Source organism: Mustelus asterias, chromosome 20 (genome assembly GCF_964213995.1).
Source record: "Mustelus asterias chromosome 20, sMusAst1.hap1.1, whole genome shotgun sequence".
In the NCBI taxonomy this organism is placed as follows: Eukaryota; Metazoa; Chordata; class Chondrichthyes; order Carcharhiniformes; family Triakidae; genus Mustelus; species Mustelus asterias.
In genome coordinates, this window is record NC_135820.1 from 42,989,376 (window position 1) to 43,013,734 (window position 24,359).

The window sequence follows — 24,359 nt, forward strand, 5'->3', positions numbered from 1 at the left end:
ATTAAGAGACAAGGCATGCATTTCCAACATTTTCTGTTTTGCTGAAAGACTTTTGATGATATACTTACCACAATGTTTTATTAATAAGTATAAGCTTTCTACGGATGACTGTCACAAACTATTGTCAAATAATAATTCTGACATCATGGGAAACAACAAAAAAAGTACTTTCTACAATGAATTAAAACAAATGCAAATTGCTTGTAATTATGCAAATCTTAATTTTATTGCATGTTCAACCATACTCCAGGCTGCGAACTATAGGTTGTTAACACACTCCAGTTTTTCTTCATATGGCTAAGTCAAATGCAAAGGACAAATCACCGATTTTCTATCCCAGGCTGTCACCTCATTGGAGGGTGTTAGCTGTTGGCTGATCCAGAGCCACATTTAAGTGCTGTAAACTGCAAGGAAAGTTACTAAAAATATAACAGCGTTTTAAGGGAAGCCATCTATATACAACATTCGATGCATTTAGTGCAACTCTTCTGTAAATAAACAGCGATTTGATGCAATAAGTTCATGTTTACTCGCAAATCAATCTGCTGTAAACATCATTTAGGGTCATTTTCAGTTTAAGGAACAAGCAACGGAAAAAAAGTAAGGAAGTGGCCAAAACATGACAAATGCAAATAAAATTGAACTAAAATGAATAAATATATATGAGATTTAATATATTAAAACACAGAGTGAAGAAAGTTAAATGTTGTATTAATGGGCAATGACCAGGATGAAGTTGTGATTTATTAAGGTGCCCTATTATTTGATGTTCCTTTGTGCTGCCTTCCTTCCTCTGCTAATCATTATCCACCATTGGCAGTCCTGCGTTCTAATTAGACATAAAAGCATTTTATTTTTAAAAAGGATGTAGCTGGGTGAAATTTCAGGGTAACAGGTTCAGAATGTAATGGCAAAAGTTCAGAAAATGAACTGCTACACACACATGTTTTGCAGCACATCTCAGTACCGAATCTAACATAAACTATATTCAATACTCCATCATAATGCTCACGTTTTACATATTTGAGAAGCAAGTAAGTGTGCTAATATACAGAGCGTTTATCTTCTACTGGGGTTAATGAATCACTCAGAAAATGCGGGAGAAGTTGCCGCTTTTATTAGGGCAAATGTGTGCAGCGTGGACTGTTGTTTCCCCCTCCCCAGCTGGATCATTTCCATTTTCAGAGCGGGGGGGAAATCCTCCATTCGGAAAGCGCGGGTTGCCATGGGTTTCACTCAAACCTTCTCGGAGAGCCAGCACGTCCTCCTGGTGGCGTCAGTGCAGTCTTGCTGGAGACGATTAGCCGGCAGCCTGTTGGCTCCAGGATCCTCTTGTACTTTACACACCATCCCCATACTTTATATGGAGAGACGCTGGGGCGCAAGGTGCTGCCGAGTTGTGTGCAGAGTGACTCAAACCGCGGTGTGAAGAATAACTTCACCCAAACAGGGAAACAGGGCAACATTCACCGCCTGGGATGATTTTCGTGGTAAGTGTTAAGTATATTCAGAGTTGAGTTGCAAAGGCTACGAGTGTGTTTCTTATATAAAAAAAACATTCCTCGATGATGGGACGTCAGAGAGGAGAAGATTCAAAGTAAACCAGGTTATTACCCCCGGTTTAAGAAGAGATCACGGAACCCCTTTTGAAACTTGGCGACATTCAGAGACGAGGGGGAGAAGCCCCTCCTCGCCCCGTCAGCTTTAACAGTTTATTTCCAGTTAAGTCAGCCTTTTTAATGTCTATTTGAATGGATCTTCTAATATGGTCAAGACTCGAAACTCTGTTCATTAACAATTACTTCGCACAGTTACTAGTAAGTAGCATACTTCTCCACGTCAGGAAGTTAAGTGAGCCACACTGTCTTTCTGGCTGTTTCTAATGCAGTTGTGATTTGGAATATGCTGTTCGTTTCACCCCATTTCTTGAAGATGTTAAAGCTTTTTTTGTGCCTAATCACAGAATCAACACAGCCACCGCTAGTTTTCGGTATGGTGGCGGCGCTTGTTTTGCATGTTGCTGCGTAGCAGCTTGTGGTGACAGATGACAATGAATAGTGTTTATTATTGAGTCCAGTGTTTAAAAAACACAAATGTATATCAGCAATCTGCAAGTGCAACAGGTGGAGATATATAATAAATATGTGTGCTATAGTGTTCTGACAAATTCAAAACTGCACTTCTCTCCAAATGAAACCATTAGAAAATAAACTGATGTGATTTCAAATTTAATTCAGAGTCGACAAACCAGGATCTCACTGGATCGGATTTTACTTAAGTATTTTTATTTTATTATCAATTGAATTCCCTTTGACTTCGGTCATCAATTTGACGAGATGATGCATTTGGAAAAGCTTAAATGTACACAATGCTGTATACACTGCATCTAGCAATGTTTGTTTAACGGTGGTTCTATACTTAGAGAGCTACAAGCTGTCATCTGTATTTCTTTATAAATTTACAGCAACAGTCTCTCACTCCGGGATTTTCAGTTGAGCAGTTTACAACTCTGTGATTTATTAATCTTTCAGAAGTTTGTTTTTTTTTCAAATTGAATGTCCACGCCAGCTAAATATCGAATCCATTTAGTAGTGACAGTAATGTTATATTGTATTAATTACAGTTACAAGATGGGAAAGGCTTCTGTGAGTACAGTGTAACATCCACAAAAGGCTCAGCGAGAGGCAATTAGTGCCGTTACTGAAACCTACAGAAACAAGTTTTTAAATTCAACAAACTTGGATTGTTCTTGAACTCTGGTTATCTGCAGGATTGTACAGAGCCTTTTTGGAAAGTGGCCACACAGGTTTCAAGAGCAGTTCGCTGATGCCCGCTTCATCTGGACAAATTGTTGCACTTGATGCCAGATACAGTGAAAAATATACATTAATCTTTCGGATTTAATATCATACAGATTATTGTAACGTGCAAAAAAGTAAAACTACCGGGGCCGCTTAATGGAAAACTCCAGCAAATGCTGCCTTTCTGTAAGTATTTTAGTAAACACATGTAACTAAATGTATATGGAATGGGGCCATAGAAATGTGCCACCTTAATCAATACATTTTAATAACAGTACCCACATTTTATATTAATGGCTTCACAAATCAATGCAAAAAGAATTCCCTAAATGTATATAGGACGTTTGCTTGATTAATCACTTGGAATTAAAATGCCATAATTTCACAAGGATTTGTATTTCATGATTTAATGGCAGGGTAATTCATATTTGAGTTAGCAATTAAAGAGCAAACTGCAGGTTTTAAATGGGAACTAAGCTGTGCGGATAAAGACCGCTGGGATATGATTTATATTCTCCACCGCTGATGATTATAACTCATGATGTGTTGTAAATCATACCGCATGGCTCTTTAAGACACAAGAAGGGCAGCTTTGAGTTAGTCATGCATACTTTGTAGTGGCCTCGCACCGCTAAATATCAATGTTCATGAGTGATTATCTGACAATTTTCAGTCTCTGTCTGATTTCTTGTAGTTTGCTGCACTTTCCAAGTGTGCTGAGTGATGTGAGGAGCTGCATTCAGAATGACTCTGCTGGCAGGAGACAGCTCGGACTATGATTACAGCGCCCTCAGCTGTACCTCTGACAACTCCTTTAACCAGACAATCTACAATGAAACCCAGACTCTGAAAGGTGTGTTTTACAACAGAGCCCACCTGGTGCACTCTCAAGACTACTTGTATGGCAGCGCATTCCCAGAGGATCGCAAACACCACGTTATAATAAACGTCGGGGGGATCAAATATTTATTGCCATGGACCACATTGGACGACTTCCCGCTGACGCGTCTGGGGCAGCTCCGATTTTGCCACAATTTTGACGAGATCATGAAAATCTGCGACGATTACGACGTGACCTGCAATGAGTTTTTCTTCGACCGGAACCCGGGCGCCTTCAGGACGATTTTGACTTTCCTGAGAGCTGGGAAGTTGAGGCTGTTGAGGGAGATGTGCGCCCTTTCTTTCCAGGAGGAATTGTTGTACTGGGGCATCGAGGATGGCCATCTGGAATGGTGCTGTCGCCGCCGATACCTGCAGAAGATCGAAGAGTTTGCCGAAATGAACGCCGTCGAGGAAGATCTGGCGGAGGGCGAAAAGCAGGGCGATTTGGTTGAGCCGTCGAGATGTAATCACTTCATGTCAAAACTCAGGGATATGGTGGAAAACCCCCAGTCAGGACTCCCAGGAAAAATCTTTGCCTGCCTTTCTGTCATATTTGTCACCATTACTGTAGTTAATCTATCCATCAGTACCATGCCTGACCTCAGAGCAGAAGAGGATAAAGTAAGTTTGCTTTTTTACACTTTAATTCACAATGGTTAAAAAGTACCATAAAAGTTTACAGTTAAGGAATAGTATACTTTCAGTTGTCAAAATGTAAGATGCATTTTGGTTTCAACTCTCAATTCTATCTAGGAGTTTAGGAATTTGCAAATAAAACCTTAACACAGATAACTATTTGATAAAATTTATACTACATGTTGCAGAAGTCAAATACTTCGTTATAGCTTATTTTCTATTGTATAAGATATTCTACATTAATATATTAATTGGTTTGATAGAATCTTAGAAAGAAAGAGGCCATTCAGTCCATCATGTTTGTGGCAGTTCTTTGGTAGGGCTCTTCAATTAATCCACTCCTTTGTTCTTTTCCAATAGCCTTGTAATTTTTTTTCCTATTCAAGTATTTTATCCAGTTCTCTGTTAAATGTTGCTGTTGGATCTGCTTCCACCATTCTCTCAACTCACACATTTTAGATAACAACAACTCACTGAGTAAAAACATGTTTCCTTCTGTCACCTCTTGTTTTTTTTGCCAGTTGCCTCTGGTTACCAACCCTTCTACAACTGGAAATAATTTCTCCTTTCTCAATTTGTCTATCAAAACTATTCATGCTTTTGAACACCTCTATCAAACCTCCTCTAAATCTTCTCTGCCGTCTCAGAAAGTCGTAAAAGATCCCACTGCGCTATTTCAAACAGGGGCAAGACAGTTATCTCCAGTGTCCTGGCCGATAGTTATCCCTCAATCAATATTATATAAACAGATTATCTGGTCATTATTACATTACTGTTTATAGAAGCTAACTGTGAGTAAATCTGACTGCCACATTTCCTATGTTACAGCAGTAACTACACTTCAGGAATACTTTGTTGACCGTAAAGTGAATTTGCACATACTGAAGTTATGAAATGGCTATATAAATGGCTATATACAATGTGGGTGGCACAGTAGCACAGTGGTTAGCACGGCTGCCTCACAGCTCCTGGGCCCTGGGTGCGATTCTGGCCTTAGGTGACTGTGTGGAGTTTGCACGTTCTCCTCGTGTCTGCGTGGGTTTCCTCCAGATGCTGTTGTTTCCTCCCACAGTCTAAAGATGTGCAGAGTAGGTTGATTGGCCATGCTAAATTGCCCCTTAGTGCCAGGGGGATTATCAGGGTAAATACATGGGGTTACGGGGAAAGGGCCTGGCTGGGATGGTTGTTGGTGCAGGCTCGATGGGCCGAATGGCCTTCTTCTGCACTGTAGGGATTCCATGATTCTATATAAATGCAAACTCTCTTTACCTTTAAGGCGAATAACCCCAGCTTCCCATTTGTACCACATAACTGAAGTTTATCTGCATATATGTTAAAAAGCACAGAAATAAATTCTAGTACGACAAATGTTATTATAGCATTGATATTAATATAAAATCAATAACATCACGCGATCAATGACCAACAGGAAGAGCCCCACTAATCCACCAGCTTGTTCCACAATCATCTCTGGACTTCAATCCTGCTAGAACTGTAGATTGCATTTGGGCGATGTGGTGATTTGGTGGCAATTGTCCCTTTTGAGGCTACACAGCAAAGTAAGGGCCACCTGGCTTGAGGGATCAATTGGGAGTCAAGGTGGGTAATCACCCCAGCAGGTGGGATCCCCTCGTAGGCTGGAGACATGTAGGGAACTGGGGCAGCCGGGTGGCTGCTCTGCAGTTTTTCTTATTAATAAGTACCTTTTTGTGTTTCTAATGAAGTCTATGACAAGGATAAAATTATCAGGACACTGCTTCTGGCCCAACATTTGTGAGTATCCTGTTTTAATCGATGTTGGAGAAAAGAAAGGTACTCACCCAAATGCCTCTCTTTGGACCCATTTGAGATGTTGAGATATTGCCAGACCCTTAGGGACAGACGCAGAACAAACCCGAATTGGCTGGTACAGTCAAAAGTTTTAAAATGTATCAAAAATTAATCAAGAGAAAATAATCCTGAGAAACAAGAGCTTCAGCTTTAAATTTAAAAAAAGAACGTAATTTCAAAAAAGGAGTTACTGCAAAGTTTTTTGTAATTAAAAAAACACACAGCAAGCAGGCTTTAAGTGAAAAAGGGGAAAAAAATCCCAAGTGAGCAACTGGAGGTCTCCAGGAGTGCGGAAAATCAAGGGGCAGAAACTGACAAGCTTCCCATCGAAGCAGAACTTACGGTTGTTCCGTAGGAGTAATTGGTGCATTGGTGGACTTCAAGCAAGTAGAAGTCCTTAGTCTGTTTTTTAAAAAGGTTAAAAAGTTATAAAAACAATAGCCCCTTGGACCACTACTGCCACCAGTGCCAGTGAAATTGACAAAAAAAAGCACATATAAAAAGGGAAAAAATTGACTCTCCAAACAGCCAGAAAAAAATCATTAAAAGGGCTTTCCTTCATTAAAAGTGCCAAGTTTTAAAAATCCAAAAAAAAGGCAGGTGGGTTCCCACCAAAACTTCAAAAGTGTGGAAAAACACAGAGAAAAAATGACAACTACTAACAGTTCAGTAAAAGAAAAGTGATAGTCTTAAAGTGGCAATACATTTAAAGAGGTAATGCATTTAAAGCAGCAACCTCAAGAAGGAACAAATGGCTATGGGCAGGAAAAATAGAGAAGACCCCAGATAGAAGGCAACTCTCAAAAAAGTCCATTATCAATGAAGAGGCAATGGAAGACTTCAAGGAAGAGGCAATGGAAGACCTCAGACGAGACAACAGAAGACACCAGAAAGAAGGCAATAGAAGACTTCAGATAGGAAGCAATAGAAAACGCCATAAAGAGGACAATGAAAGACTCCATAAAGAGGGCAATGAAAGACCCCAGAAGGAGGGCACTGAAAGATCCCAGAAGGAGGGCACTGAAAGATCCCAGAAGGAGGGCACTGAAAGATACCAGAAGGAGGGCAGTGAGAAACCCCAGAAGGAAGGCACTGAAAGACCTTGGAAAGATGGCAATGAAAGGCCCCAGAAAGACAGCAATGAAAGACCCCAGAAGAAGGGCAACAAGTGAATTGCAGAATGGAAACAAGTCAATACTTTGTCAGAGGCAGACCTGACCAACAATGAAACCAAAAGAGTTTGGCTCAAGTTAGGACAAGTAGAAATGAAGGTTTCATTTGGGGAATGTGTCTGTCCAATAAGAGCATGATGAATTCCCCTCAGAAGAAACACAGAAATTAATGACTTCAAAAGGAACTAAGAACTATTGAATATAAAAGAGGAATCAGCAAAAAGAATTAAAGCTCTAGATAAGACATTAAAGCAGCAAGATGAAATGACAGATAGCAAACTTGAAAACAAAATGCAAAAATTGATAAAATAAAATTAAAAAGAAGGTAAAATTCATGAGACAATATAGAATGTGCTGAACTCCATGAAGAGCAAGTCCAGTGAAGAATTGAATCAGGAGAATGAGAACTTGAAGAAGGGAATGAGAAATTATCTGAAGAGGTAAAAACATTGAAATTGGCTGCAGAATCAGCAATTCAGACAGCGAACGAAACCGAGATTACCTGTCAGAACAAGATTGCTGAAATGGTCATGCAAATGGAATAGCACCAAGTGCCGATATGATAAAATGATCGATGAAAAATACGCCAAATTGAAATGCTGGAAAGAGAAGAAACTTTATCACACAACCTAAGTACCAGAAACAAAGTACTACGACCATCCCTTCACACGTGAAAAAATCTCAAGGTGATATTTGCTTAAAGGTACATTGTTAAAGCCCACCAATTTACGTTGAAACACACGAGCCTCTGGATCTTATCAATGAGCCATCACCACTACAACAATAAAAACCCCATATTAAGTACATAAAAAGACATGAGGTCATAACATGAAACATGAAGGGTGGCACGGTGGCACAGTGGTTAGCACTGCTGCCTCAAATTGCCAGGGACCCGGGTTCAATTCCGGCTTCAGGTCACTATCTGTGTGGAGTTTGCACTTTCTCACTTTCTCCCTGTGTCTGCATTGATTTCCTCCAGGTGCCAGGGATCCGGGTTCAGTTCCCGGCTTGGGTCACTGTCTGTGTGGAGTTTGTCCGTTCTCCCTGTGTCTGTGTGGGTTTTCTCCGGGTGCTCCGGTTTCCTCCCACAGTCCAAAGATGCACTCTTGTTCTGACAGGTAATCTCGGTTTCGTTCGCTGTCTGAATTGCTGATTCTGCAGCCAATTTCAATGTTTTTACCTCTTCAGATAATTTCTCATTCCCTTCTTCAAGTTCTCATTCTCCTGATTCAATTCTTCACTGGACTTGCTCTTCATGGAGTTCAGCACAGTCCAAAGATGTGCGGGTTAGGTTGATTGGCCATGCGAAATTGACCCATGTCAGGGGGATTAGCAGGGTAAATGCATGGGGTTACGGGAATAGGGCCTGGGTGAGATTGTGGTCAGTACAGATTTGATGGGCTGAATGACCTCCTTCTGTACTTAAGGGATTTTATGATTCAATAGTGGATCAAGTTGGATCTTCGGAACTATTGACTCTAAGTTCGGATCCCAGTGGACATGGAGGGATGAATTGTTCGTAAGTGTGTGAACCACTTGAGAAGCAGAGGGGTAGATGCTCCAGCAATTATTATCATTTATTAGTGTCACAAGTAGGCTTACATTACACTGCAATGAAGTGACTGTGAAAATTCTCTAGTTGCCATACTCTGGTGCCTATTCAGGTACACAGAGGGAGATTTTAGCATGGCCAAGTGCATCTAACCAGTGCATCTTTGGACTGTGGGAGGAAACCGGAGCACCCGGAGAAAACCCACACAGACACAGGGAGAACGGACAAACTCCACACAGACAGTGACCCAAGCCGGGAACTGAACCCGGATCCCTGGCACTGTGAGGCAGCAATGCTAACCACTGTGCCACAATGCCAGCCCAATTATGCTGCCGTCAGGAAATGTTTTCGAACCCGTACGCACCAAAGTACATGATCGACCTGTTATAGCCATATAACTGATGTCTCTGTGGAAGCAAATAGTAATGAACTGCCTGTGGTAGAAGAGGTACCCATTATTCCTGTTAATGTCAATCCTGTAGTATCAGGTGACAGTGAGCCACCTTCTTTAATCGCTGCACTCCATGTGATGTTGGGAAAGGAGTTCCAGGATTTAGACGTAACGACAGTGAAGGAATGGCGATTATAGCTCCAAGGATGGTGTGTGGCCTGGAAGAAAACTTGCAGGTAGTGGTGTTCCTGCAACTTCCCTTGTATTAAAGTACAGTCATAAATAGGTTCCAGCGCTGTGGAAGTTTCCATTCACTTTGTTTCCTGAAGTGATAGTTGATGCTGTTTCACCTTTGTTCCAAACAAACTATTGAATTGATGGATTTGAATCCTAAACTTCAGATAAAGGTGAAAAGCTTTATGGGATGGTGCAAATGAATCTACAGCTCTCTGCTGATGCTGACATGAATCAGGCATATGAGAGGCTGCAGGAGAGCATATGTGGGGAATGGGATCTAAGATGTGGGGTGGGGGGCAATTGTGGGGTATGGGGATCCCAGGGCAGCTCTGGCCCACATTGTTCTAATGTAGCCTTGAAGAACATTCCTGTTCCTCCCAACCCCATTACAATAATTATTTACTTATTTTTGGGGTATCTTTCTCTTCACTACTTGGTTCAGCTTTGCATGAGGCTCCTGGCAGGCTTGCCAAATGGAAATCCCAGCAAATACAACAGAACAGCAGTAAGTGGTGCACACCTGTGCTTGGATTTGGCATTGAACCTTGAAAAGTTCATTCCTATGTTGTCTGATTAGCAGACAACCCCTACCAGAGTCTTACATCCGTTGCTGTTCTTTTCTACTGCCTGTTCATCCATTCTGAAACCTCTTATTTCTACAATGATAGTTGTGTATTTTAACAATGCTACTCCCCAAATTCCCTATTCTTTTTAATGATCTTATTGCAGCGAACATTATGATTCATTACATCATATCCTTTCACAGGATCTGTGCTTCCAACTCTCTTTTATTTCTCCTGCTTTTTTTAATTTATTAATGTTACAAGTAGGCTTACATTAATGCTACAATGAAATTACTAGTCGCCACACTCCGGCGCTTGTTCGGGTACACTGAGGGAGAATTTAGCATGGCCAATGCACCTAACCAGCATGTCCTTTGGACTGTGGGAGGAAACTGGGGCACTCAGAGGAAACCTACGCAAACACGAGGAGTACTTGCAGACTCCACACAGATAGTGACCCAAGCTGGTAATCAAACCTGGGTCCCTGGCGCTGTGAGGCAGCAGTGCTATCCACTGTGCTATGTATATTTGTGTACAGAATTCTTATCTGAGTAACTGCACTCGCCCTGCCCATATACTCTGCAGGTATTCTTCTCAGACATTTTGATTTGTTGTGTAGATTTTCTCCTCCCATCGATGCCTCGGAATTATTGATGCATAAAGTTGGCTTGCTGAACTGTCTTGCCCTAGCCAGTTTGGGCTATCCTTAGTATTTGCAGTAACATGCTCCTATCAGTGCTGACAAAATTTGCTGAGTATTTGCTTAACACTTTCTTTCCAATTATCAAAGAGTAAGTCAGACAAAACACCATAAACTGAAAAGTGTTTATTAAATTAATATTGAAGTTAGCTGCGCTGAAACTCAGTTGGCAAATAATTGGTAGAAAGGTTAATTGATGAAATAAGTAAGATAGTCCACATGTAGTTAAATTATTTCACAGTAACGTAACATGAACTGCTGCTTATGAATTTAGAGTTGAGATCAATGTCTGAGACTAACGTAAGTAGATAGAATTACAGCATTTTGCAAGTAGATGGGCTTACATTCCTTAGTGCCCTAAACCAGGCACAATTCAGGTGGGGTGCAATGATGGAACACTGGAACGGAATTCCTCCTCAGGATTCAGAATAAATCCAAATAGTTGTGGACACCAATGAGACAGGTTTAGAGGTCTCCTTACCCTCTACTCCTGCTTGATATGAAACATGCCCATAGATTTGCTTCCCACCTGCAATATCACAAGAGGTTGACTCGAACTTTTATATATTTATTTGAGGGATATTTTTATATTTTTGTTGTTGGTTCTTTAAATTATCATGGGAATGTAACATTTTTCTACTTGTTGTTGACTCACTACATTTTGTTTATGGGCCCATACTTCTGATCTCCAGGCCAAGGTCCTCCCACAAAATCCCTTGACTATATCCAACCCCTGACGATCACACCCATCCCCCCAGCCCCTCCTGCAACTCTGCCACACCCCCAACTCCCATCTCGATCCCCTAACTACCCTCCCAGCCCCTGGCAACACCCCTCACCCCCAACGACCCTCCCAACCCCCCCAACTATACCCATCCCCTGAATATCTACCCACATTGTGACTATCCTCCTGACCTTCGACTACCCACCCTCCCGCCATCTATCCTAGCAAACCCTCAATCACTCTACCCCTGACTTCCCCTCATCAGCTAAGCTTCTAATCCCCTAATCATCTTCCCCAACTACCTTCCTGACACCCCCCCGCCATCGACCACCTGAACCCCCCCAACCATCCTTCTGAACTCCCAAATAACCCGCCACCCGCTAACTACTGTCCCGATCCGCCTCCCACAACCATCTGAACCCCACCACCAACCACCCAAACACCACTCACTGATCACCCCCCCCAACACTGACCAGCCAACAGCACCCCCATTGACCACTGAACCCTTTCCTGACTGCACTGAACCCTTTCCCGACCGATCTTCCCCAACTCCCTCTTCCCACTGATCTCCCACCCATCTTACCCACCTACCATTTCTCTGGTTCCTCAAACGACTTTTAACTTACAGCAGCTAGTGCTGTAAATAAAGGGCCTTGACTTTCTTTTCCCCACTGCACCAGATGCAAGGATTCCTAAACAGCTGGACTGCGCTTTCCTCACCCTGCCTGAGTCGGAGGGTCGGGTAAGGAAGGTGCAGCTCCTGAATAAGGTATCATAGAATCATAGAAACCCTGCAGTGCATAAAGAGGCCATTTGGCCCATCGAGTCTGCACTGACCACAATCCCACCCAAGCCCTACCCCCGCATCGCTACACATTTACCCGCTAATCCCTCTAATCCCTCTAACCTACGCACCTCAGGACACGAAGGGGGAATTTTAGCATGGCCAATCAACCTAACCCACACATCTTTCGACTGTGGGAGGAAACCGGAGCACCTGGAGGAAACCCACGCAGACATGAGGAGAATGTGCAAACTCCACACAGACAGTGACCCAAGCCAAGAATCAAACCCGGGTTCCTGGAGCTGTGAAGCTGCAGTGCTAACCACTGTGCTACCGTGCCGCCCACGTATGTATAATGGAGCAAAGTGGCAATCTGACCATGATTGCCACTCCACTGAAGTTATGACCCATCATCTCACTTTACTTTGGTGCTTGATCTCTGCATCACTCCCTATCAGCTGGAAACAATGCTGAATCTTGACTTCCATGTCCAATGCCACAGGAGATCAGTTTATCTATTAAAAATTCTTGAGAATTAAAGTTCAGAGAGCTTGGCGAAGATAGGGATCTAGATGAGTATACGGCTTGTAGGAAGGGACTAAAGAAGGAAATTAGGAGAGCCAGAAGGGGTCACGAGAAGGCCTTGACAAGTAGAATTAAGGAAAACCCTAAGGCGTTCTATAAATATGTGAAGAGTAAAAGGATGAGACGTGAAGGAATAGGGCCTATAAAAGGTGAAGGCGGGAAAATCAGTACGGAACCAGTAGAAATGGCAGAGGTGCTTAATGAGTATTTTGCCTCGGTTTTCACAGAGGAGAAGGACATGGGTGGATGTACTGTGGGCTTGCGGTGGACTGAAAAGATTGAGTATGTGGACTTTAACAAAGAGGTTGTGCTGGAATCTTTGAATGGCATCAAGATAGATAAGTCGCCGGGTCCGGATGGGATGTACCCCAGGTTACCGTGGGAGGCGAGGGAAGAGATTGTAGAGCCTCTGGCGATGATCTTTGCATCGTCGATGGAGACGGGAGAGGTGCCGGAGGATTGGAGGATTGCAGATGTAGTTCCTATTTTCAAAAAGGGGAATAGGGATAGCCCAGGAAATTACCGACTGGTGAGTCTAACCTCAGTGGTTGGTAAGCTGATGGAGAAGATCCTGAGGGACAAGATTTATGAGCATTTGGAGAGGTTTAGTATGCTCAAGAATACTCAACATGGCTTTGTCAAAGGCAGATCGTGCCTTACGAGCCTGGTGGAGTTCTTCGAAAATGTGACTAAACACATTGACGATGGGAAAGCGGTAGATGTGGTTTATATGGATTTTAGCAAGGTGTTCGATAAGGTCCCCCATGCAAGGCTTCTAGAAAAAGTGAGAGGGCATGGGATCCAAGGGGCTGCTGCCCTGTGGATCCAGAACTGGCTTGCCCAAAGGAGGCAGAGAGTGGGTATAGGTGGGCCTTTTTCTAAATGGAGGTCGGTCACCAGTGGTGTGCCCCAGGGATCTGTTCTGGGACCCTTGCTGTTTGTCATTTTCATAAATGACCTGGATGAGGAAGTGGAGGGATAGGTTGGTAAGTTTGCCGACGACACGAAGGTTGGTGGGGTTGTGGATAGTCTGGAGGGATGTCAGAAGTTACAGAGGGACATAGATAGGACGCAAGACTGGGCGGAGAAGTGGCAGATGGACTTCAACCCAGATAAATGCGTAGTGGTCCATTTTGGCAGGTCAAATGGGATGAAGGAGTACAATATAAAGTGAAAGACTCTTAGTACTGTGGAGGATCAGAGGGACCTTGGGGTCCGGGTCCATAGGACTCTAAAATCGGCCCCGCAGGTGGAGGAGGTGGTTAAGAAGGCGTATGGTGTGCTGGCCTTTATCAATCGAGTGATTGAGTTTAGGAGTCCGGGGATAATGATGCAGATATATAAGACCCTCATCAGACCCCACTTGGAGTACTGTGCTCAGTTCTGGTCGCCTCATTACAGGAAGGATGTGGAAAAGATTGAAAGGGTGCAGAGGCGATTTACAAGGATGTTGCCTGGATTGAGTGGCATGCCTTATGAGGATAGGCTGAGGGAGTTCGGTCTTTTCTCCTTAGGACGTAGGATGAGAGGAGACCTAATAGAGGTATATAAGAGGTATATAAGATGTTGAGACGCATAGATCGGGTGGACTCTCAGAGGCTTTTTCCCAGGGTGGAAATGGCTGCTACGAGAGGACACAGGTTTAAGGTGCTGGGGTGTAGGTACAGGGGAAATGTTAGGGGGAAGTTTTTCACACAGAGGGTGGTGGATGAGTGGAATCAGCTGCCGTCAATGGTGGTGGAGGCAAACTCAATAGGGTCCTTTAAGAGACTCCTGGATGAGTACATGGGACTTAATAGGATGGAGGGTTATAGGTAGGCCTAAAAGGTAGGGATATGTTCGGCACAACTTGTGGGGCCGAAGGGCCTGCTTTGTGCTGTAGTTTTCTATGTTTCTATTTTGCTAATTCCCATTATAACACTTATTTCCTCTGGTCTTGATTTGATGATGTTTCTGTGATGTTAGTAAAACTTGACCAATGCTTAAATCAATAACATAACTTGTTGCAAGGTGACAGCTAAGGCCTGCAACACATATTTTGCCCATAGATGTCACGGTTACAGCACTCCTATTTTGGTTCCAACCCTTGATGTGTCTCAGCATTTCTGCAGATTGGTGAAAAGTAATGGTATTACTACCTGAATAATGGAGGTGAAAGTTTACCCCATAACCTTTATGTGTGGGGAAACCGAGAATTTCTGGACAGTTTCAAGGCAGTTTTAATATGTTGTCACTTTGCTGTACCTACATTGATATACGTAGACTAATATACTTGAAACACTGCTCAGAAGTTTTCAATTACACTGAATTTATTCGGCTTAGCATTTTAAATGGTAGCAATAATCATAAGTTTCATTATATCAAAAATATTAGCATTTCACTTAAAATGCTACATTTCTGTTCTTTGCGTAAGTCTGAAAGAAATAGTATGACAGTTTCTGAAATGGGTTTCAAATATATCAATTTGTTTAATTTTCAGAACTGTCTGTATTTTAAAATTTGGATGAAGAATCTCTATATGATTTTTATTGCACGAACAGTCTTTGCAAGAGATTGCTAAGTATTGTACAGTATAAATCAAAAATTTACAAATGACGAGCAGATTAAAACAGATGACAGAGAATAGGCAATGCTTATTGAACAAGGTAAAGAGATTTAAATAGAAATATCACCCAAATGGAATCCCTCATTGGAAAGGAAGTTGAGGATAAAATCTGTATTCCATGTATTGAATTGAAGGAAAATGTAATTATTAAAAAGTAGATTGGGAAAATCTTTGTAGTTTAAAAAAAAGAATTTATCACCGTATGTTGCTATCAACTCAAGGAAAATGATCGAAGTATCCAATACGGATACATTCTAAGGCAGCCTAAAGCATTTGAAAAGTCAGGGTCCAATGGGTGAATATAGCATTGAGATAAATTTGAAACCAAAAAGAAGCATTTAATGCTCATCCAGCCAGATAATAAAGTGAAAGCTATATATATCGAAAGAACACATTTAAAAAAACTACTAAAGGTGAAACTAGGAAGTTAAGAGAGAATATGAGAAGAAATGAACAAAAACACTTAAGGGCAATATGGAGGTTTTCTAAAGTCTCATTCATCACCAGCAATGTCAATAGTGAATTCTTAGCGTCCCTTCTTCCTCAATGACAAGAACAACAATTTATATGTATATAGTGCCTTTAATGTAGTAAAATGTCCCAAGGAACTTCATAAAACAAAGTTTGGTACCACGAGAAGATATTGAGTAGATGGCCAAAAGCTTGTTCAAAAGACATGTTTCAAGTCATGTCTTAAAGAAGGAAAGTGAGGTAGAAAGATGAAGAGTGAATTCCAGCACTAGGCAAGGTGCAGCCGCCAAAAATGAAGCAATTAAATCAGGGATGCACAAGAGAATTAGAGGAGCGCAGATATCTTGGAAGTTTGTGGCTGATGGAGATTACAGGAACAGAGAGGGATGAGTCAAAGCAGGGGTTTGAAAACAAGGATGAGAATTTTAAAATCAAGACGTTGCTTGACCGGGAACCAATGTAGCTCAGTGAATACCGAGGCAATAGGGAAGTGTGATTTGGTGTGAATTAAGACATGAGCAGTAGAGTTTTGAATGACCTCAAGTTTAAGAAAGGTAGAATGTGGGAGATCAGTCACAATGCATTGGAACAGTCAAGCCCAGAGGTAATGAAAGCATGAATAAGGAATTCAACAGCAGATGAGCTGAGATGGGGCAATGTTACAGAGATGGAAATGGGTGGTCTTAGTGACAGAACAGATATGAAGTCGGAAGTTCATCTCAGGATCAGATGTGATAACAAGGTGGCAAACAGACTGCCTTAATCTCAGACTGTTGCCAGATAAAGGGTTGGAGTCCATAGTTAAGGAATGGAGTTTGGATATAATTCAAAGACACAGGCTTCAATCGTACCACCATTCAAGCCAGTGGGATTTTCCCATCTCGCTGCAGTGAATGGAGATTTAGCTGGCCGCCAAATTCTTCGACTTCACTGCAGTGGGAGCATGGCGTGAATTGTGCCCACTGAGTCAGCTTCACAGTATCCCCTAATCTATATTAACATTGGTTCTCTTCAGTTGACACCTGACGTTGTGCTGTCGGAGTATATGCCAGCCAGACATCAAGTCATGGGTGAGTTGAAACTTCGTCCAACTTAATATTGAAAGACTGAAGCTATAATTTTCCACCTCCACCATAAACCCCTTTCCCTAGCCTGAGCCACCGTTCCCCCCGCCAACCAACTGTTGACAATCAAACAAACTGTATGTAAAACAAAAAATGCTGGAAAATCTCAGCATGTCTGACAGCAATTGTGGGGGGAGAATACAGCCAATGTTTTAAGTCTAGATGACCCTTCGTCAGAGGGTCATCTAGACTGACTTTGTCAGGTTGGGAGGTCCCACTACCATTCTGCACTTGGGATCTGTGGCAGAGGGAGGGAAGGGTTGATTGGGGCTGGCCATCGGGTTCGCAGAGGGGGTGGTTCGGACTGTCAAGGTGGGGGGTGTCAGGAACATTGGGACTGCAGGTGGGGGGGGGGGGGGGGCGGTGGGGGGCTCAGGAAGATCAGGGCTGGTGGGGAGAAGGTGGGACATCCCGAGAGGTTCAGGAGGGGTGGGGGGTGGGGGGGGGGAGGTGGTCGCACAGCCAGAAATGTGGGGTTGCGGGACTGGCCAGCGATCGATCGGGAGGCCGATGACAGATCAGCACATGCGCAGTGGCCCACTCAGTGTTATGCTGCCGGCCTCTCCAGTGGGAATAGGGATCGCTCCCTGATTTTCAACGTGAATCTCGCTAGTGCACTCCGCAGTGCCCTGAGTGTGGGAGATTCATTTTAAAAATCCTCCTATAAAAACCAGCGAGAGTTACTCCTGCTTTTAAATTCGTCACTTAGAATTTTTTTTGGGAGAATCCTGGCCATGATCCTTAGTTCCTGATGTTTAGTCCTATTCCTTTCCTTTCTCAGCCTGGTAACTTTTAACCCTAGAACTGTCCTTCCTGATGAGAGTAGTATTGGAGATCCTCCTGCTTGTGCAAGCTAGGCAAATCTTCCAGCTTTATTTTAACTCTTCATTTAGTCTTTTCAAGCCAAGTGCGAGAACATAAAGAACATAAGAAATAGGAGCAAGAGTGGCTATTCAGCCTTTCAAGTCATTCTGTCATTCATTGAGATCATGGCGGATCTTCTGCTTCATCATCTTTTCCTTTGTACTATCCCCTTATCTCTTGATGTTGTTATTATGTAGAAATCTATCGATCTCAGTCCTACACATATGCAACAACTAAGCCGCCACATCCCTTGGGGCAGAGAATTTCAAAATATCACCACCCTCTGAGTGAAGAAATTCCTCCTCAAATCAGTCCTGAATGGCCTGTCCCTCATTCTGAGACTGTATTCCCTGGTTCTATACCCCCAACCAGGGGAAACACCTTTCCTGCATCTATCCTGTCGAGCCCTGTAAGAATTCTGTATGTTTGAATGAGATCAGCTCTTATTTTTTTAAACTCCAGAGAATAAAAGTCTAGTCTGTTCAATCTTTTCTCCATCCCAGGAATTAGTTTGGTGAATCTTTGTTGCAATTCCTCTATAGCAAATATATTTTTCCTTAGGTAAGGAGATCAAAACTGCACACAGTGCTCCAGGTGCAGTCTAACAAAGGCTCTATATGAAACAATAAGACATTGTAACTGTTATTCACAAATCCTCTTGTAATAAAGGCCAACATGCCATTTTCCTTTTTAATTGCTTGTTGTCTCTGCATGTTAGCTTTCAGTGACTCATGAACAAGGACACCCAAGTCCCTTTGAAGTTCAATACTTTGCAGCCTCCCTCACAATTTAAAAAACTCTTTATTTCTGTTGTTCCTACCAAAGTGGATAACCTCACATTTCTCCATGTTGTATTCCATCTGCCAGATAGTTGCTCACTCGCTTAGCTGCTCCAAATCCTCTCGAAGCATCTTTGCATCCTCCTCACAGCTTACACTTCCACCTAGTTTTGTATCATCTGCAAACTGGGAAATATTAAATTGAATCCCCCACATCCAAATCATTGATATAGATTGTGAACAGCTGAGGCCAAGCACCAATCCTTGCAGTACCACACTTCTACCCTTATTCCGACTCACAGCACCATAGAGACTTACGACCTCTAGTTGTTCTCTCCCTCCTGGACTTAGCAGACTAAGTGTGAATTGTCAGGGATATCTTAGAAACCTTTTTGCTTTCAAAACCCATTTCCATGGCAGCATGAATGAAACAGGTCTTGTATCCTGATAGAAACTTTAATTAACTATCTGTGAGTACCCAAATCTCTTTCATATTGGAACTAAATGTAAAGCGGAACTCTTTACAATCTGACATTCTCAACACTTTTCTGGGACTTTGGAGAATCATAGTCTATCCACTGCTAGCACCCAGGCTGCTGCCATTGTCTCCAATTGTAAATACCTTGCATCTTCTTCCTAGTAAAACAATCTGGGCTCCCTTTAATCCCGACCAACCAAATCACCCAGGCTTGTTGCTAGGCAGACTTCAGGACCTCCTTCACTTTACCTTAAATTAAAGACACTGGATGGAATTCTCCCATATCCCCATCGATGGATTCAACGTCGTGAATTTTCCATGGGATCGTCCCCTGGTGTCCACTGTGGCAGATCAGGAAATAACGTGAATCATAGAATCCCTATAGTGCAGAAAGAGGCTATTCGGCCCATCGAGTCTGCACCAACAACAATCCTACCCATGCCCTATCCCCGTAACCCCACATATTTACCCCACTAATCCCTCAAACCAACACATCCTGGGACACCAAGTGGCAATTTAGCATGGCCAATGCACCTAACCCGCACATCATTGGACTGTGGGAGGAAACCGGAGCACCCGGAGGAAACCCATGCAGAGCGTGCAAACTCCATACAGACAAGAATCGAACCGGGTCCCTGGTGCTGTGAGGCAACAGTGCTAACCACTATGCCACCGTGCCACTCAAAACTGATTTGCATCCCACTAAACGGATTCAAAAGAGTGCCTGACCTGAATCTCCCCCTCACACCCAATTCTCTGCGACACCAGCGGGACAAAACACTGGTCTAGAACATATCTGGAACAACGTGAGACTTACCTGAAGAATGGCTGGGGTTCAGGTTGGAAGTTACCGGTGACCCTGGACTCTGGAACACCACAGCAATGAGTCCAGGGAGCATCTATCGGGTAGATCTTCCAGCTTCAGTGTCATCAAGGAGGTCCATTTTCCAGCCTCAGCGTGTTGCCGGAGATCCATCTTCTTTCTTCCGTGGTTGAGCACCTTTTAAATATGGCAGTCAGATATGATGGCGGGCCAAATAAAATCAGTTTAGCTCAGTTGGCTGGACAGCTGGTTATTGATGCAGAGCAATGCCAACAGCACGGGTTCAATTCGCATACTGAATGAGATTATTAATGAAGGCCCACCTTCTCAAATTCACTTGAGGTATGGTGATCCTCAGGTTAAATCACCACCAGTCAGCTCTCGCACTCAAAGGGTAGTGCAGCCTATGGTCATCTGGGACAATGGTGACTTTATTCTATTTATTTAGGCCCCTAATGATCTTGTAAACCTCAATTAAGTCATCCAACGGCCTCCTCTGTTGTAAGGAAAATAACCCGAGCCTATCCAATATTTCCTCATAGCTGCAATGTTTAAGTCCTAGCAACATTCGTGTAAATCTCCCCTGTACTCCCTTTCTGTAATTTGGCAACCAGAACTCTACACAAAACTCCAGCTGAGGCCTAACCAGCATTTTATATTGTTCCAGAATTACATCCCTACTTTTGTATTCTATACCTCATCCACTAAAGGAAAGCATTCGATATGCTTTCTTTACCATCTTATCCACTTGTCCTGCCATCTTCAAGGACCTAATCCAGGCAAGTGGTGGGTATTCCAAAACACCTCTAACTTCTGCCTTGTAGACGGTAGACAGGCTTTGGGAAATCAAGAGGAGTTAATCACAACAGAATTCCCAGCTTCCGACTGCTCATGTACCTACAGTACTTTTGTCGCTGTTTAAGTTTCTGTTCAGCGCTAACCCTTAGAATATTGCTGGTGGGGAATTAATTGATGGTAATGGCATTTAAAGTTAGGGGGAGGTGGTTAGATTCTGTCATGTTGGAGATGTTCATTGCCTGGCATTTGTGCGGTGGAAATGTCACTTCCCACTTATCAACCCAAGCCTGAATGTTATCCAGGTTTTGTTTTATGTGGGCCAGGCACAGACTGCTTCATTATCTGAAGAAATGCAAATAGAACTGAATACAGTTCAAAATCCCAATTCCAGCCTTATGAAGGAGAGAAGATCATTGAGGAAATAGTTGAAGATATTTGGGGCCCAGAACACTAACCTGAGAAACCCCTGCGGCAATGTCCTGGGTTGAAATGATTGGCCTCCGACAAAAACAACCATCTTTTTTTGTATTAGGTACAACTTCAGCCAGTGGAGAATTTCCCCTTGATTCCTATTGGCCTCAATTTTACTGGGGTGCTTTGATGCCACGCAGTGAAATACCTTAGAGTCATAGAGGTTTACAGCATGGAAACAGGCCCTTCAGCCCAACTTGTTAACTTAGAAACTTAGAAACCCTACAGCACAGAAAGAGGCCATTCGGCCCATCGAGTCTGCACCGACCACAATCCCACCCAGGCCCTACCCCCATATCCCGACATATTTACCCACAAATCCCTCTAACCTACGCATCCCAGGACACTAAGGGCAATTTTAGCATGGCCAATCAACCTAACCCGCACATCTTTGGACTGTGGGAGGAAACCGGAGCACCCGGAGGAAACCCATGCAGACACGAGGAGAATGTGCAAACTCCACACAGACAGTGACCCAAGCCGGGAATCGAACCCAGGTCCCTGGAGCTGTGAAGCAGCAGTGCTAACCACTGTGCTACCGTGCCGCCCTGTGCTACTGATGTTCATGCCACCCAGTTTTTAACCATTAAACTAGTCCCAGTTGCCCACGTTTGGCCCTACCCTCTATACCCATCTTACCCATGTAACTGTCTAAATGCTTTTTAAAAGACAAAATTGTACCCGCCTCTACTACTACCTCTGGCAGCTCGTTCCAGACACTCATCACCCTCTGTGTGAAAATATTGCCCCTCTGGACACTTTTGTATCTCTCGCCTCTCACCTTAAACCTATGCCCTCTAGTTTTAGACTCCCCTACTGTTGGGAAAAGGTGTTGACTATCTACCTTATCTAAGCCCCTCATTATTTTATAGACCTTTATAAGATCACCCCAAAGCCTCCTACACTCCAGGGAAAAAAGTCCCAGTGTATCCAGCCTCTCCTTATAACTGAAACCATCAAGTCATGGTAGCCGTCCTAGTAAATCTTTTCTGCATTCTTTCTAGTTTAATAATATCCTTTCTATAATGGGGTGACCAGAACTGTACACAATATTCCACATGTGGCCTTACCAATGTCTTGTACAACTTCAACAAGACATCCCAACTCCTGTATTCAATGTTTTGACCAATGAAACCAAGTATGCCGAATGCCTTCTTCACCATCCTGTCCACTTGTGACTCCGCTTTCAAGGAGCAATGAACCTGTACCCCTAGATCTCTTTGTTCTATAACTGTTCCCAACGCCCTACCATTAACTGAATAAGTCCTGTCCTGGTTAGATCTACCAAAATGCATCACGTTACATTTATCTAAATTAAAGTCCATCTGCCATTCATCAGCCCACTGGCTCAATTGATCAAGATTCCGTTGCAATCCTAGATAACCTTCTTCACTGACCACTATGCCACTAATCTTAGTGTCATCTGCAAACTTACTAACCATGCCTCCTAAATTCTCATCCAAATCATTAATATAAATGACAAATAACAGTGGACCCAGGACCGATCTCTGAGGCACACCGCTAATCACAGGCCTCCAGTTTGAAAAACAACCCTCCACAACCAGCCTCTGTCTTCTGTCATCAAGCCAATTTTGTATCCAATTGGCTACCTCACCCTGGATCCTGTGAGGTTTAAGCTGATGCAACAACGTATCATACGGTACTCTGTCAAAGGCCTTGCTAAAGTCCATGTAGACAATGTCAACTGCACTGCCCTCATCTACCTTGTTGGTTACCCCTTCAAAAAACTCAATCAAATTCGTGAGATATGATTTTCCACTCACAAAGCCATGCTGACTGTCCCTAATCAGTCCTTGCCTCTCTAAATGTCTGTAGATCCTGTCTCTCAGAATACCTTCTAACAACTTACCCACTACAGACATCAGGCTCACCGGCCTGTAGTTTCCAGGCTTTTTCCTGCAGCCCTTCTTAAACAAAGGCACAACATTTGCCACTCTCCAATCTTTAGGCACCTCATCTGTGGCTGTCAATGATTCAAATACCTCTGCTAGTGACCTGCAATTTCCTTCCTAGCTTCCCACAATGTTCTGGGATACATTTCATCAGGTCCCAGGGATTTATCTACCTTGGTGTGTTTTAAGTCTTCTAGCACTTGCTTCTCTGTAATTAGTCTCACAACACCAGCTGGGATTAAGTGGATCCCTTGAAGAGTATAGAGGGCGTTGGAGTAGAGTTGAGAGAGAAATCAGGAGAGCAAAAATGGGTGAGTCTGAAGGGGCAATGCTCCGAAAGCTCATGCTACCAAATAAACCTGTTGGACTTTAACCTGGTGTTGTGAGACTTCTTACTGTGCCCACCCCAGTCCAACGCCGGCAACTCCACATCGTTCTCTGTAGTATGTACACTCCTCATGACATCACTATTTATTTCCCCAAGTTTCCTAACATCCATGCCTTTCTCAGCAGTAAATACTGATGAGAAATATTCATTTAGAATCTCACCCACCTCTTGTGGATCCACACATAGATGACCTTGTTGATCCTTAAGAGGCCCTATTCTCTCCGTAGTTACTCTTTTGCCCTTTATGTATTTGTAGAAGCTCTTTGGATTTTCCTTTGCCTTATCTGTCAAAGCAATCTCGTGTCCCGTTTTTGCCCTCCTGATTTATCTCTTAACTCTACTCCAACGCCCTCTATACTCGTCAAGGGATCCACTTAAACCCAGCTGCCTATGCATGTAATGTGCCTCCTTCTTCTTCTTGACCAGGGCCTCAATATCCTGAGTCATCCAGGGTTCCCTACTCCTACCGACCTTGCCCTTCACTCTAAAAGGAACGTGCTTACCCTGAACCCTGGTTAACACACTTTTGAAAGCCTCCCACTTACCAGCCATCCCTTCGGCTGCCAACAGACTCCCCCCCAATCAACTTCTGAAAGTTCCTTCTAATACCATCAAAATTGGCCTTGTCCCAATTTAGAATTTTAAGTTTTGGTCCAAACCTATCATTCTCCATAGCTATCTTAAAATTAATGGAATTATGGTCACTGGTCCCAAAGTGATCCCTCACTAACACTTCTGTCACCTGTCCTTCCTTATTTCCCAAGAGGAGGTCAGGTTTTGACCCCTCT

At 43.1% G+C, this 24,359-nt stretch overlaps 1 protein-coding gene across 1 annotated transcript in view; it reads left to right on the top strand.

Moving 5' to 3' along the window:
• Positions 1-1,278: 1,278 nt before the first annotated feature.
• kcng1 (potassium voltage-gated channel, subfamily G, member 1) overlaps positions 1,279-24,359 on the top strand; it is a 28,759-nt gene continuing 5,678 nt past the window's right edge. Inside the window, exons 1-3 of the mRNA XM_078236449.1 lie at positions 1,279-1,490; positions 2,915-2,987; positions 3,496-4,304. Of these exons, the coding sequence (XP_078092575.1) occupies positions 3,546-4,304 (759 nt within the window). The 5' untranslated portion in view covers positions 1,279-1,490; positions 2,915-2,987; positions 3,496-3,545. The remainder of the gene's footprint in view (positions 1,491-2,914; positions 2,988-3,495; positions 4,305-24,359) is intronic.